This window comes from Idiotropiscis lumnitzeri, chromosome 7 (assembly GCF_059441095.1).
Source record: "Idiotropiscis lumnitzeri isolate Australia: NSW breed Sydney's pygmy pipehorse chromosome 7, RoL_Ilum_1.0, whole genome shotgun sequence".
Taxonomy (NCBI): Eukaryota; Metazoa; Chordata; class Actinopteri; order Syngnathiformes; family Syngnathidae; genus Idiotropiscis; species Idiotropiscis lumnitzeri.
In genome coordinates this window covers 6,884,905-6,898,519 of record NC_142397.1, presented here as the reverse complement: position 1 = coordinate 6,898,519, position 13,615 = coordinate 6,884,905, and the positions used below count along the sequence as shown (strand labels likewise).

General features: G+C 41.2%; 1 protein-coding gene and 10 non-coding genes across 11 annotated transcripts; all 11 read right to left on the bottom strand.

The window, feature by feature from the left end:
* Positions 1 to 3: 3 nt before the first annotated feature.
* trnar-ucu (transfer RNA arginine (anticodon UCU)) lies at positions 4 to 95 on the bottom strand. The gene is given in 2 exon segments: positions 4 to 39; positions 59 to 95. It is a non-coding gene; the product is annotated as a tRNA-Arg (tRNA).
* Positions 96 to 187: 92 nt separating this feature from the next.
* On the bottom strand, positions 188 to 259 carry trnag-ucc (transfer RNA glycine (anticodon UCC)). The gene has a single exon. It is a non-coding gene; the product is annotated as a tRNA-Gly (tRNA).
* A 50-nt stretch (positions 260 to 309) lies between these two features.
* trnar-ucu (transfer RNA arginine (anticodon UCU)) lies at positions 310 to 401 on the bottom strand. The gene is given in 2 exon segments: positions 310 to 345; positions 365 to 401. It is a non-coding gene; the product is annotated as a tRNA-Arg (tRNA).
* Positions 402 to 493: 92 nt separating this feature from the next.
* trnag-ucc (transfer RNA glycine (anticodon UCC)) lies at positions 494 to 565 on the bottom strand. Its single transcript has one exon. It is a non-coding gene; the product is annotated as a tRNA-Gly (tRNA).
* A 146-nt stretch (positions 566 to 711) lies between these two features.
* On the bottom strand, positions 712 to 803 carry trnar-ucu (transfer RNA arginine (anticodon UCU)). The gene is given in 2 exon segments: positions 712 to 747; positions 767 to 803. It is a non-coding gene; the product is annotated as a tRNA-Arg (tRNA).
* Positions 804 to 895: 92 nt separating this feature from the next.
* On the bottom strand, positions 896 to 967 carry trnag-ucc (transfer RNA glycine (anticodon UCC)). Its single transcript has one exon. It is a non-coding gene; the product is annotated as a tRNA-Gly (tRNA).
* Positions 968 to 1,028: 61 nt separating this feature from the next.
* trnar-ucu (transfer RNA arginine (anticodon UCU)) lies at positions 1,029 to 1,120 on the bottom strand. Its single transcript is given in 2 exon segments — positions 1,029 to 1,064; positions 1,084 to 1,120. It is a non-coding gene; the product is annotated as a tRNA-Arg (tRNA).
* A 92-nt stretch (positions 1,121 to 1,212) lies between these two features.
* Positions 1,213 to 1,284, bottom strand: trnag-ucc (transfer RNA glycine (anticodon UCC)). Its single transcript has one exon. It is a non-coding gene; the product is annotated as a tRNA-Gly (tRNA).
* A 146-nt stretch (positions 1,285 to 1,430) lies between these two features.
* On the bottom strand, positions 1,431 to 1,522 carry trnar-ucu (transfer RNA arginine (anticodon UCU)). The gene is given in 2 exon segments: positions 1,431 to 1,466; positions 1,486 to 1,522. It is a non-coding gene; the product is annotated as a tRNA-Arg (tRNA).
* Positions 1,523 to 1,614: 92 nt separating this feature from the next.
* On the bottom strand, positions 1,615 to 1,686 carry trnag-ucc (transfer RNA glycine (anticodon UCC)). The gene has a single exon. It is a non-coding gene; the product is annotated as a tRNA-Gly (tRNA).
* A 2,471-nt stretch (positions 1,687 to 4,157) lies between these two features.
* Positions 4,158 to 12,534, bottom strand: rhoub (ras homolog family member Ub). Its single transcript, XM_088300232.1, has 3 exons — positions 12,142 to 12,534; positions 8,794 to 8,852; positions 4,158 to 6,111 (listed from the first exon to the last, which is right to left on the bottom strand). Exons 1-3 carry the CDS (start codon positions 12,338 to 12,340, stop codon positions 5,656 to 5,658), a joined length of 714 nt encoding a protein of 237 aa, XP_088156358.1. The 5' UTR covers positions 12,341 to 12,534; the 3' UTR covers positions 4,158 to 5,655.
* Positions 12,535 to 13,615: the final 1,081 nt, after the last annotated feature.

Here is a 13,615-nt window from a genome sequence, read left to right as displayed (position 1 = left end):
AGATGACTCTGGTGGGACTCGAACCCACAACCTTTGAATTGCTTGGAGTGTCAATTGCTAGAAGTCCAATGCGCTATCCGTTGCGCCACAGAGCCCAACCCAAAATGCAACACATCACTCTTCATTTTAGATGTCTGATATCCACACAAATGGTACAAAATCGGACGAACGTCTGATCTTAAAGGACTGCGTTGGCCGGGAGTGGAACCCGGGTCAACTGCTTGGAAGGCAGCCATGCTAACCACTACACCACCGACGCTGCACGAGTGAACGGCTTGATATGTCAGATGTCAAGTTACTACAACAAGATGACTCTGGTGGGACTCGAACCCACAACCTTTGAATTGCTTGGAGTGTCAATGGCTAGAAGTCCAATGCGCTATCCGTTGCGCCACAGAGCCTCACTTGAACTTCAACATACCACTCTTAATTCTAGATGGCCAATATCCACACACCAGGTACAAAATAGGGGAATCGTCGGAGCTTAAAGAAATGCGTTGGCCGGGAGTCGAACCCGGGTCAACTGCTTGGAAGGCAGCTATGCTAACCACTATACCACCAGCGCTACAGGAATGCTGACCTTGACAAACGGTGGACGTGATTCAAAATATCAGGTTGTCATAATAATTGTACATGTTGCTCTTAATTTGAATTCAGAGGACTGAGCAAATGTTACTCGCGTACTTTTTGTCACAATGCTCTACAACAAGATGACTCTGGTGGGACTCGAACCCACAACTTTTGAATTGCTTTGAGTATCAATTGCTAGAAGTCCAATGCGCTATCCGTTGCGCCACAGAGCCCAACCCGAAATGCAACACATCACTCTTCATTTTAGATGTCTGATATCCACACAAAAGGTACAAAATCGGAGGAACGTCTGATCTTAAAGGACTGCGTTGGCCGGGAGTCGAACCCGGGTCAACTGCTTGGAAGGCAGCCATGCTAACCACTACACCACCAACGCTGCACAAGTGAACGGCTTGATTAAGGGTCGAAATGTCAGATGTCAAGTTACTACAATAAGATGACTCTGGTGGGACTCGAACCCACAACCTTTGAATTGCTTGGAGTGTCAATGGCTAGAAGTCCAATGCGCTATCCGTTGCGCCACAGAGCCTCACTTGAACTTCAACATATCACTCTTAATTCTAGATGGCCAATATCCGCAAGCAAGGTACAACGCTGGGGGAGCGTCTGAGCTTAAAGGAATGCGTTGGCCGGGAGTCGAACCCGGGTCAACTGCTTGGAAGGCAGCTATGCTAACCACTATACCACCAGCGCTACAGGAATGCTGCCCTTGACAAACGGTGGACGTGATTCAAAATATCAGGTTGTCATAAAAATTGTACAGGTTGCTCTTAATTTGAATTCAGAGGACTGAGCAAAGGTTACTCGCGTACATTTTGTCATAATGCTCTACAACAAGATGACTCTGGTGGGACTCGAACCCACAACCTTTGAATCGCTTTGAGTATCAATTGCTAGAAGTCCAATGCGCTATCCGTTGCGCCACAGAGCCCAACCCGAAATGCAACACATCACTCTTCATTTTAGATGTTTGATATCCACACAAATGGTACAAAATCAGAGGAACGCCTGATCTTAAAGGACTGCGTTGGCCGGGAGTCGAACCCGGGTCAACTGCTTGGAAGGCAGCTATGCTAACCACTATACCACCAGCGCTACAGGAATGCTGACCTTGACAAACGGTGGACGTGATTCAAAATATCAGGTTGTCATAAATAATTTGAATTCAGAATGCAGTGGACTTAGCAAATGTTACTCGAGTTTCATTTTGTCATAATGCGCTACAACAAGATGACTCTGGTGGGACTTGACTTGAACCCACAACCTCTGAATTACTTAGAATGTTACTCTGAAGAAGTCCAATGGGCTATCCGTTGCGCCACAGAGCCCAACCTGAAATCCCACACATCACTCTTCATTTTAGATGGCCAATATCCACACACAAGGTAGAAAATTGGGGGAGCGTCTGAGCTTGAAGGAAAGTGTCGGCCGGGAATCGAACCCAGGTCAACTGCTTGGAAGGAAGCTATGCTAACCGCTATACCACCAACACTGTAGATGATACCCGCTTGACCAGGGTTGGAGTGATTCAAATGTCAAGTTATAGCTAAGATGGCAGGAGAGGTGCCACTCAAGTTTACAGAATGCAGCGGATTTAAGAAAATTTTACTCATGTAATTTTGTCAATGTGCTCGACAACAATATGATTGGACTCGCAATCTTTAAATTAGTTTGAATGTTCGACGCAACAATTGTTGTGCCACTTAAAGGGGTTCATATATCTCTTTATTAGAGATGACCAATATCCACACAAAAGATTGGTGAATACAAAGCTGGGGAGGTCTGATCTATATAAAATGCGGTGGCCGGGAATTGAAGCCAGGTCACCTGCTTGGAAGGCAGCATGCGTACCACTACACCACAAACACCGCAGGAATGACTACTTTGTACAACAGTTAATGTGATTCAAAAGTCAGGTAACGGGAGCTTGTTCAAGCTGTTCCACTCAAGTTTCCTAAATGCAATGAATTAAAACAAAAGTTACTCATGTTTGTTTTCATTTGTACAAAAATGCTTTACAACAAGACAACGCTGGTGGTACTCAAACTCACAATCTTTGTATTATTTTGATTGTCAACAGCTAGAAGTCAAATGTGCTCATCCATTGCAGCACATATGTCGCATCATAACACTCTTCTTTTTAGCTGGCCAATCGTAATTCGGAGAAAGTTATGTATTGGGAAGCGAACCTGGGTGAACAGCTTGGAAGGAAGCTACGCTTACCAGTATACCAGCAAGGCTGTAGTAACAACCCTCCTGACCAAGGGTTGAAGTGATATAAAATTCAGGTTTTAGGGAAAATGGTTCAAGAGGTTCCTCTCATGTTTACAGAAAGCAGTGGTGGTCGTCACTCCATTCCATGAACATTCATCAATCTTCCAAAGAATTCATAAACAGTATTTCATAATCTCATAGTCTTGACTAATTTTCACAATTGAACAAACAAATGTGCATATTTATGACTTTCACAATAAAATCCTGCTGACATGTTTTGGAGAAGAAGCATGAGACTGAATACCAGCTACTTTGATCACATCAGCAAGATGTATTTATTTGAAAAATGTGGGCTCATTGTACACATCACTGTAAAATGTCTCCAGTGGGACTCCAACAAACATCAAATACTTTGTCACTTGGCTTCACTTGACTAGAAGGCCAACACGCTTGCACAATGGAGCCGGACATTTTATGACTCATCATATCACTTTTAATTTTAGATCACTATTATGCACGCAAGAAATGTTTTGCGAAGGCAACTCTCGCGATATTCGAGTCAATCAGGTCTGAGTTTAAGATGACTGTGGTGCAATTTGTAATTCGGAAAAACTCAAATGTGGCACAATGGTTATTGACAGGTTGTGGTTTCTCATCCCACCACAATCATTTTATAGTGAAGCATTTTGACGTAATGTACTAGAATAACATTTGTTCAAAATCACTGGTCGAAAACTGCAAATGTTCAACACCCGTAGTTTCAATTGTTAAGCACAGTGGAGCGCCGTGCATTTCACTCGTGGGACTAGGACTTCAATGAAATCCTATTTAGTCCGACTTAAAGAAAAAACCCTCACGATGCCGTCATTTATGACACCACGGCTGGAGAAATAATATACAGAAACGCACTTACGCTTAACTGGGTGTTGGACGACTTTGCTTCTCTTGGATGGTCCATCTTGAAAATGCCCTCGAAAGTGTATCTGGAATTAAATCCACACTTTCCCTCCTCCGGCCATTGTGGTTTAAAAAAGCAAAAATATAATTAGGATTTTCCAACTATCGCCAGTTATATCTCTTACCTACACCGGGTGCGTTGATTCCGCATCGCTCTGCCCCCTCACGAGTGACTATCCAATCACAAGACGCGTTCATCACCTTCAACGTTCGACCAGTGGGAAGCCCTTTACTGTCATCAACTCGTGATCTGATTGGCTATCGCAACTGTCTATCAACCTAAAAAATGTTTTTTTTTTTTTTTTTAAAACAAAACAGAACAGTTAGAAACTACAACATTTGCACCATGTATGTGAATAATAATCTGTATTAAAGTATCAACAAAGAGAGATGGGTTCAAATGTTTCACATTTTATTTTGTTCCATTCAAACAGCTCAACAAAATTGCTCTGTTAAGTACCGCTTACATTATGGTGACATTACAAACATCATATTATAGGACATATTTATATACTATGTAACATACATAAAGGAAAATGGCACATTCATGCATCTGCTTTGTTCATGATCAGCCGTAAGCCCGGAGGGAGCAGATATGAAGAAACAGACAGAGCGTAAATGAATGAATGACAGGCAGGCTTCTGAACAATAAGAAGCAATCATACAGTAAAATTCTAGAGTGAGTCTCTTTGGTGGATGCAAATGCCCGAGAAGACAGTTTAGGGTTGATACCCAGCCACTTTACGCATGACTCCTTGGGGCGACCTCTATGATTGGAGGTAAGCATTCATTGGTCCAAAGGCCATTTTTTGCATGGCATGGTGCCTGTCCACAAAATCTAAACAAAAATAAAAAAATTTAAATTTGGAGGTGCACGCTTCTCATTTGGACAGTGACAATTTAAACTTGACAAAAGCATAGTCATAGTTTGGCATTTTCAAATTTACCTGGGAATTTTTGGGGGAACAGATAACAGTATTATTCATGGAAACTCCAAGTTATTCACTTTTTTCCCCATGCCAATTATATGGTAGCCTCAATTAAACGCAGATTTTTGCTATTGCCGATCGGACTTGATCCAGGTCAATAGTGAGGTTGACTGTATTTGACTTATTTATAAACAAGCTCTTTGTGGTTCATTCAGCAGCTGAGCCTTGCAAGAACCCCCCCCCCCCAAAAAAAAAAAAAATCTAATCAAATCCAGCTTCAAACATTTGATTTGAAAAAATACTCAAAATTCAAAACATTTCCATCACAGTCAGTGGGGATGATTGAAGTTAAATAAAGGTGCAGGCGGAACTGGCTTTTGTGTACAGTACACTACCAAGCAATTCGTTTTGGTATTCATTAGTGAACAATTGTGAAGGTAGTAAAGCATCACAGCTGGTTTAACAAATCATTAGTCTAAATGGACAATTGCCACAGTGATTTGAAACTTAGTGTCACAAAATCAATAAAAAAGAAATGTGCTTGCTAAAAATTGTCAGTGTAGTGTTACTCCTCCTTGTCAAGGTTATGGACAAAGACTGAACGAAGGCAATTGGAGTTTTCATATTTGTTGACTTTGGCAATTATGCTGGTTGGATAACAAAATTCATCTCGTAAATGAAACAGGTTTTGAGTTTAGAACACTCTAAGAACAACGTTGAATTACAGTGTACAGCCCACATTGATGACATTGATATCGTTAGGATATACAGTATATGTTCTCAGTTCATATGCTGATCATCTAACTCCAGCTCACATTTGAGTATGCAGTCAATGTGCGGTGAAAGCTGCATAGAATGTGCAGTAGGGTGGTTGGATGGCTCTCTCGGTCATATGGTTTTCGTGTTTTTTCAGCTTCCAAATCACCGGGCTGCGCTCCACTGAGTCACCGGAAGTGTTCGCGTTCTACTGGACGCACACGTACTTCTTCCACCACGACTTGGAGAGCATCTTCATCTTATCGGCCGTACTGCGCACCTTCCTCTCTCGCCGCAGCCTCCGCTCGCAATTACGCAGCCCCACGGCGATGGCGGCGTCGAAAACCTCCTTCAGGTTCTTTTGCGTGAGCGCCGAGCACTCCACGTAGGTGACGGCGCCGATCTTGTCGGCCAGCGCGCGGGCGTCCTCCTCGGCCACGGGCCTTTCTTTCCGCCGGGCCAGCTCGATGAGCACCTTGACGTCCTGTCGGAGGTCGCACTGCGTGCCCACCAGGAGGACGGGTGTGAGGGGGCAGCGCCGGCCGATCTCCGGAACCCATTTCTCCCAGACGTTCTGGAAGGATGCCGGGCTGACCACGCTGAAGCACAGCAGCAAGGCGTCGGTGCGGCTGTAGCAGAAGTGACGCAGCTTGTCGAACTCGTCCTGGTGGAGACACAAACAAGTTAGGATCGTATGCAAGAGGTTGTATGATGACATTAAATTTGGAGTGATTTATTTACTGTGGTTTGTAACAAAACAGACGCAGTAGAATAATCACAAAGCATCAACAGCATGCATCCGGCATGTACACAACTTTGAACCCATTTTACATAAATAACTTTCAAAGTGAAACAAAAATGAAAGAACACTGTGTCAGAAGTGAAATGTTCTGCCTGTAATTCATATCTACACTGCAGCATTAAACGACAAGGAAAAAAGTAATTTTAGTAATTATATACATTTCTAAATTAATCAATCGATTAATTGGTTATCGGAATTCCACTCGAATATACTGTATCTAACGGTCAGGCCCTACATTGACTGGAAACTTTCTGGTACTTTAGCAGAAATTGTCCACCCCTTTTAAACTCTGAAAGGCTTTTTCACACTGCACTTAGTAACGCGCAGCCCGTCGTCAATGTTGCGATGCACAAATGCTCAATTCGAGAACAGCGACGCGGCGATGTCAGAAGGTGCGTCCAATAGGGGCGGGGTTGACGGCGTGACTTCAGCGCACTAACAGCGATAGACCAACCAGCGGGAAAAGTCTTCCGGATTGGCTGGTACGCACGCACTTACAAATATGGGCAAGCTCGCACTGGTACACTGTCGTCCTTGCCAAGTGCAGTGTGAAAAGGATTAACATGACATGGGGGGGGGAAAGCTGTGCAAGAAGGCTGCAAAAATCAAAATCTCGATGAAAACTTTTAAGCGTTTCTCCGAGTCGACGAGGGCCCTTAAACACACCGATTAAAGTTGTCAGAACCTTAACGCAAACCAATCCTCCTCCTCTGTCTCTTTTCCAGAGGCCGCTCACTAATCCCGCTTTTCCAAATGTATCCACCCCGTGTCCCTGCTGCGCCTTAACGTGTCGCTCACATGATGCCAGTTGGTCCATCGGCAGAGCGCGCAGACACCCACAACCATTTCTGGCACGTGGAATTACATAAGTGTCAACTTTAATCTGCTCATATTTGCCTTTACACGCCAACGTGTGTGTGTGAGTCGTTGCTGCAGCTCACGACACGTTATGAGCTCGGTATTAGGAGAGGCTCAATAAGAGAGCTTGGCAATGGCCGGCAGGCTTTATACATATCAAATGTGCTGCTCGCAGGGCAGAGTTCATCGGAGTGTGCTTATGAAACAACGCGGCGTCATTGGCTCCACACTACGTAACAATGTCGCGTTTCACAACCGCAGCGGATATGCAGACTATTTTGCCCCCGACTTTGAAGCCGTGGAATTCATTTAGAGTTGTCAAAATTAATTCACAAGTAATTGATTATCAAATTTATTGGCTATATTTTACAATATTAATATTCAAGTAGGAGCCATTGCTTGACTTCAAATTGTCAAAATCCTTTAATTTCAAGTCTCTCAACCGTCATTATTCTCTCATGTCAATAGTCGTTCATGAAAGCAGAATGATTTGTGTTTAATCAAAATAAGACATTTGTAAACATCTGCTTTTACTTTGCAAAAACAATAATGGAACAAGTAACTGAATATTTTTCAAAAAGGTTGGCTAGTACATCTGTCCCACTATTTTTTGTTGACTTTTTTTTTTTAAATAAGTGGTTAATAAACAATAAAAAAAAAAGTTTGGTACTACATTTGAATCATAAATAAAATTGTATCCGATTATCCCTAAATTCAGAAGAGACAGCAGTGTGGCGACATCGTGGTATAAATCATTGCCCACACTATTTTTTAATCAATGCTGTGATGATAAAATTAATATAATGTCAGTACAACAACACATCACAACACGGAGAAGCATGAAGCGGTTTATTTGTATTCCTTTTGGAAAATACACTCAAAAAAGTAATAATTTATTCATTTGTTCAATATCTATTGCAATATAGTCCACCAGATCACGTTGATTCTGAGCGTTGCAGTTGGCTATTAAATATTTTTAGAATTAAGTATTCTGATGATTACCACAGCGAGTTATCAAGTAATTAATAATAATAAAAATCAAAGGTATTTTTTTTCATCCAATTGCAATCGCCAACCTCAAGTTCTCCTGGCGTATTTGCAACCTAGAGTACATGGCTATAAAAGGCGGGACATGACTTGGTGAGTGACGTGTGCGTCGGACGAATGAGAACGTAGAATTGGCTGCTTATTAACCGACTTAGCCGTTAGCCAGGCTACGTGGTGAGAGTGATGAGTGGACTTTTTAGTGTGGCTGTCATGATCTAAAGCAAAGGTATTATGCTAATTCCTTATTTGATTCCAGGATTTTAATCTGATTTTTATCATGTAATTTCTATTGTGCATGAAATTTGCAATGAATCATCCAGTGAACTGATGATACATGGCACGAGCATGCGCCAAGAATCCATCATGTCATAACTTAACCAGTTGGGGCAAATGGCCACCCCACCCAGGTTCTTCTTAAAGTGATCCGAGACCGGATTCTTTGAAATTTGCCTTCCTTAAAGTGTAGCCTAATTGTAAAAAGCGAGCGCAATTTTAACCATAAAGTGTCCGTTAGCAACTGAATACCGTTAGATTGTGCAATTTAGCATCAACACAGTACCATAAGGAACTTTTAAGCAGGTCTAGAACCACCTCTTGGGTCATGGAATATGTGTGAGTGCGTGTGCGTGTCGAACTCACCTGTCCTGCTGTGTCGCACAGCTGTAGTCGGACTGGGCTTCCGTCCACTTGAACCACAGCTGTGGGAATGCAACAACAACAACAAAAATGAGATCAATTGGATTCACGCACACGCCACTGGGACAGTTTGTTCTCATCGGCAGTGTGTTTGACACAATCGCAAGAGTGGGAGCAGATTTTGTTTGTTTAGTGTGACTCTTCCATTGGGCCTCATTTTTGAAAAGTGAGTGAGTCATCCGCGTTTCAACCACGGGGTCATTTGTTTTTACAATACAAAGCAACGGGCACATGGAAACGTTTACAATGTGTGGGGGTGTGGGGGGGTGTGTGCGTGTGTGTGCGTGTGCGTATATGTGTGGTCGCTTGTATCCACCTGATCAAAGCCTTGGCTGAAATGCGCCGACTTCATCAGAGCACTAACAAAGAAGCATTATGGAACAACTAGAACACTAAGGCCCAACATTTTTCTTTTTTTAATTTCTTTTGCACACATTTTCACGTGACCCATTATCGGACATTTATATTAATGAACACCAACTACACATCCAAAATGTAGATAAACGAAACATCATAATCAAGATTAGGGTGGGTGTATTTTAGGGCCTGACAGAATAATTTTAACTCTTTTAAAATCAGATTAATTTTATTTATTTATTTGTTTTTATAGATTAACGCATTACATTTGCACTCACATTAAGTAAATATAGTAAATAGTAAATAAAATAAAAAATAATAGCCTCTGTCATTTTTTTCCCACTTTTTTGCCTTAATCATCTTAAAATGCTGGCTAAAATATAAAAAGCATCAAATCGGAATAAAATTGTTTTCACCACTTTGGGTCTTTGCTGTTTAATGTAAATGTGTAATGCAAAAAAAAAATGTATTGCGTTGTAGTTCCGTTTTACAGTTGTAGTTATTTCAATGTGTTACCATCGGACATATGACACTTCTTAGCTAATCGGCTGCAAACTCTTCCTTATCATCCCCATCGCACTCTTCAAGACAACCCCCCCCACCTTCGCCCACCACCTGCAATGTTGCGTAACTCCTCTTCAGTCAACTTTCACAAAAAACTTAGTCGCTCTCATTCATTCAGGGAGGAGCCTGAAAAAAATGACATCATCCCTGAGCGATAACCCCCCCCCCCTCACCCGACCCACTTCACTGCTTTCTACACACACACACACGCCAAGTGCACAATCATTCTCTGTCAAGACAATTTGTGCCTGGGAGCTTCTGTGACAGATGTGGAGGAGAGCACCCACGGGTCAAGGCTGACCACGACAACAACGGGTCCGCTTGTGCAACGCAAAACCTGACAGCGAACCACTCAGTCGGTCTTTGTGGTCTCGCTTCCCACACTTGAATGTGTTTTATGAGGATTTGTGACAGCCCGGTTGGGTTTTAGGCCTCATTAGCGCAATGGCTGAACCGTATGGCGAATAGGGCTGCCGCTATCAAATTGTTTTAGAATCAATTATTCTGCCGACTATTGCAACAACTAAATTAATAATTGGATCAAATAAATTTTTGCACCATTAAAAAACTAAACTGTACATGAGAAGTGTAGGTATTGAAATCTGTCTTATAAATCCAGGTACAGTTCTCTTTATTATCTGCATCTTGAAGGCATATTGTGTTAAAATGGCGGGGCCTGGCCTGGTGAGTGATGTGGGCGCCAACGAATGAACGAAGAGTTAAATATTGCAATGTAGTGAAGCAGCTTTTGGAATCTCCCATTGATTTCCTATTATTTTTGTGGACGACGACACAACTTAATTTCCGGGCTGATAAAAGTTACTCATTTTTAGGATAAACCTATTTTTATGCTTGAACGACAAAAAAAAAATACCTGACCGGTTCCGTTGGTTTTATTGTAAAGATAATGTGACTCTAGAACGCATAGTTTTTATTTCCATCATTTCCTATGGAAATACTAGCTTCCAAATCCAAACAAACCCCCCCCCCCAAAAAAAAAAGCCAGAGAACACACTGGCTGGATGCGATTATGACAGAGAATCACTTTCATGCATGGATCAACTCTCATTTGGGTTGCTAATGTTTCAGCAAACAAAAGCCTGCAGGGACACGTTTGGAAAAGTGGGAACATCAGTTAGAAGTCAAACATGAAACGAAACACACACGTGCAGGAAAAGTACAAACAAACACGCCTTATTATTTTTATTACTATTGGACGTGGAACAAATTTGGGTGGGTGCCGCTCTCATCCGTGTCAGGCAGGTAGAAACGCATTGATGCAACTTCTGCCAAAAATTTTTAGTTCGTTTCTAATTTAGTAGATCTCATGAAAACAAAAGTTTTTGGTGGTCACCTTAATTAAAGCAGGGGTGGGCAACATATAGCTGGTGGGCCGTACAGTGAAATGCTGAAACACAATGACCACAGCTACCAACTGTGGCGGTTCACTTGACATTTTCAGATATAGGCACATAAAAAAAAAATATTGTGGTATAATTTCACAATAAATGGGTGGGCAGGTACCCAACTATTTGTATACAAATGAAAAAGTCCGTCCATCTATCCATCCATTGTTTAATACTACATCCTGTTCAGGGATGTGGGGAGCTCGAGCCCATCCCAGCTGACTTTGGGCAAAAGAATGAATAGAATCTTTGTGAGAGTCACAGGAATGTGACGGTCATGAGTTAAGAGTGTGTGTGCAACTTTACGTAGCCTGCATGGTGGGTTCACGTTTAATGTAAATATTCATAGATTTACGAATGCACCAACTTAGAGCAAGAAGTTTCGACTATTTGCGGCATTGATGCACAAAATCAATCAAAGCGAATCACACATTTATACGAATTGGGACAAATCGACACTGGAAATGTGTATTGATACCCAGCTCCGTTAGTAAACAATCGTAATAGATTTGAAATAAACATATATTGGGAAAAATAAATATAAAACATATTTGATTAAATACACAAAAATATTTTGAAAACAGACAACAACTGACAAATAAAGACAGAAGTGACTGTAAAATGAAATAATCACTGAATTAAATGTTCAAAGTGTGCGTTTTGATGTAGTGGCTTTTTATTGATCTATTTATTTATTTTATTTATCGTGTAGTCCATTTGTGAAGTACAATACATTTGCATTTCCTCTCTTCAAAATATTTGTCTTCAATACTTTATGAGCAATTCTTATTTCTTTGGACACGTTTTATTGAGCTTATGAGCTCATATAAGTACAGTTTATTTTTAATGTCCTATATTTAAGCAGAGGGTTTATTTTCAAACCGAGAGTAATATTAAAATAGCTAGCAAAAATATGAAATATACTTATTTGGGGAATAGCTAGATTTAATTCGTTTGTACTTACCGGAAAAGTTGTCAAAGGCGGTGGGCACATATTTAGTGGGGTATCCGTTGGTCGTGTAGCTGACCACCAGGCTGGTCTTGCCCACAGCTCCGTCCCCGAGCAGGACGCACTTGAGCAGCCGCTCGTGAAGCTGCCCCAGCCGGCCACTTTGGACTTTGTGCGGCGGCACCGGCGGAGCCATGGTCGGAGGGTATTCCATTGTGGCGGAAAAAAAGTCAGTTTTCGAGTTCCCACATGAGGATCGTGGCGTTCCACGTTTAGTAGAAAAAGAAAAGCGAGTCGTTCCGCTGTCAAAACTCGTTGAATCTCAGGGAAGTTTTGGCTTCATCACAACGAGTAGACGAGCTAAGGTCGCGAAGGCAACTGGATTTAAAAGTGGCTGGCGAAGCCGGGCTTTCAAATACTCGGCTCATTTGCATAACCCCGCCTACCCAACGTAGTGCACAGCGTGTTTTGGACCGTGGGGAGGCTGATTTATTGTCAACCGCAAAAAAATGTCGTAAAATAACTTTTAGTGGGAGTACACTCCAAAGTATCGTTTATGACTTTTCACATCAGCTTCTGTGCCAATGTAATAAATAGCAAGCTGATACGCAGGCCTTGGTGAACGTCTCAAATGTCCATTTTAATTCAATTTTCGACAGCTCTTCTCACACCCACTGACCTACTTTAACGTCTGATTCCGTGTGGAACATTAACACGAGTACATGCACAGCACTAGTGCATTCTACACTACATACTATACCAGTAGTTCTCAAACTTTTTACAACTAAAAAGTATATTTATTATGATGATTGTAAGCCACTTATGCAGTTTGAACATTAGCCCTACACTTAAAGGCGTGGAGACCACTTAAATGATTCAATTTAAGAGTAAAATAAAATAAATTAATAGATTTAAATAAAACTTTTTCCTGAATAAAAGTTTTAAAACCAATAGTTCTTAAAGATGATATGCAAATGTGTTATAATCGACTATAAAGTTAAACATAATGGAAATGTCTTTAGTTATTCATTCGAGTAACACTAGAGGGAGCCCGCTACTCATAAAAAAATAGTCCTCAAACCAATATTTGTTATTTTATACTGAGCATTGGTCGTTCGAATGATATTATTTTTAAATAACATCTATTTCAATTAATCTGCAAACCGTCCCAAATGTACTCCTATCAAATTAAAAAATATATTAATTCAATTGTACAGTGTTTTGCGTGTGTCTATTATGGATCAAACCCGGTAGGCATGTTGAACATTGGACTTTTGTTGACCTCTAGTGGTCAATAATAACATCACAGCAAAAATGCAATATTCCCCCCAAAACAGCAATTCGTCAAGTCAAGTTGAAACAGTTAAAAATTAAATAGAATTTTGATTTGAATGTATATGGGTCTATATAGTATTACATTGCAATACATCTGAATTTTGTTCAAATGTTAATCTACATCAGACATTTAATTGAGAAAGTGACTCATAAA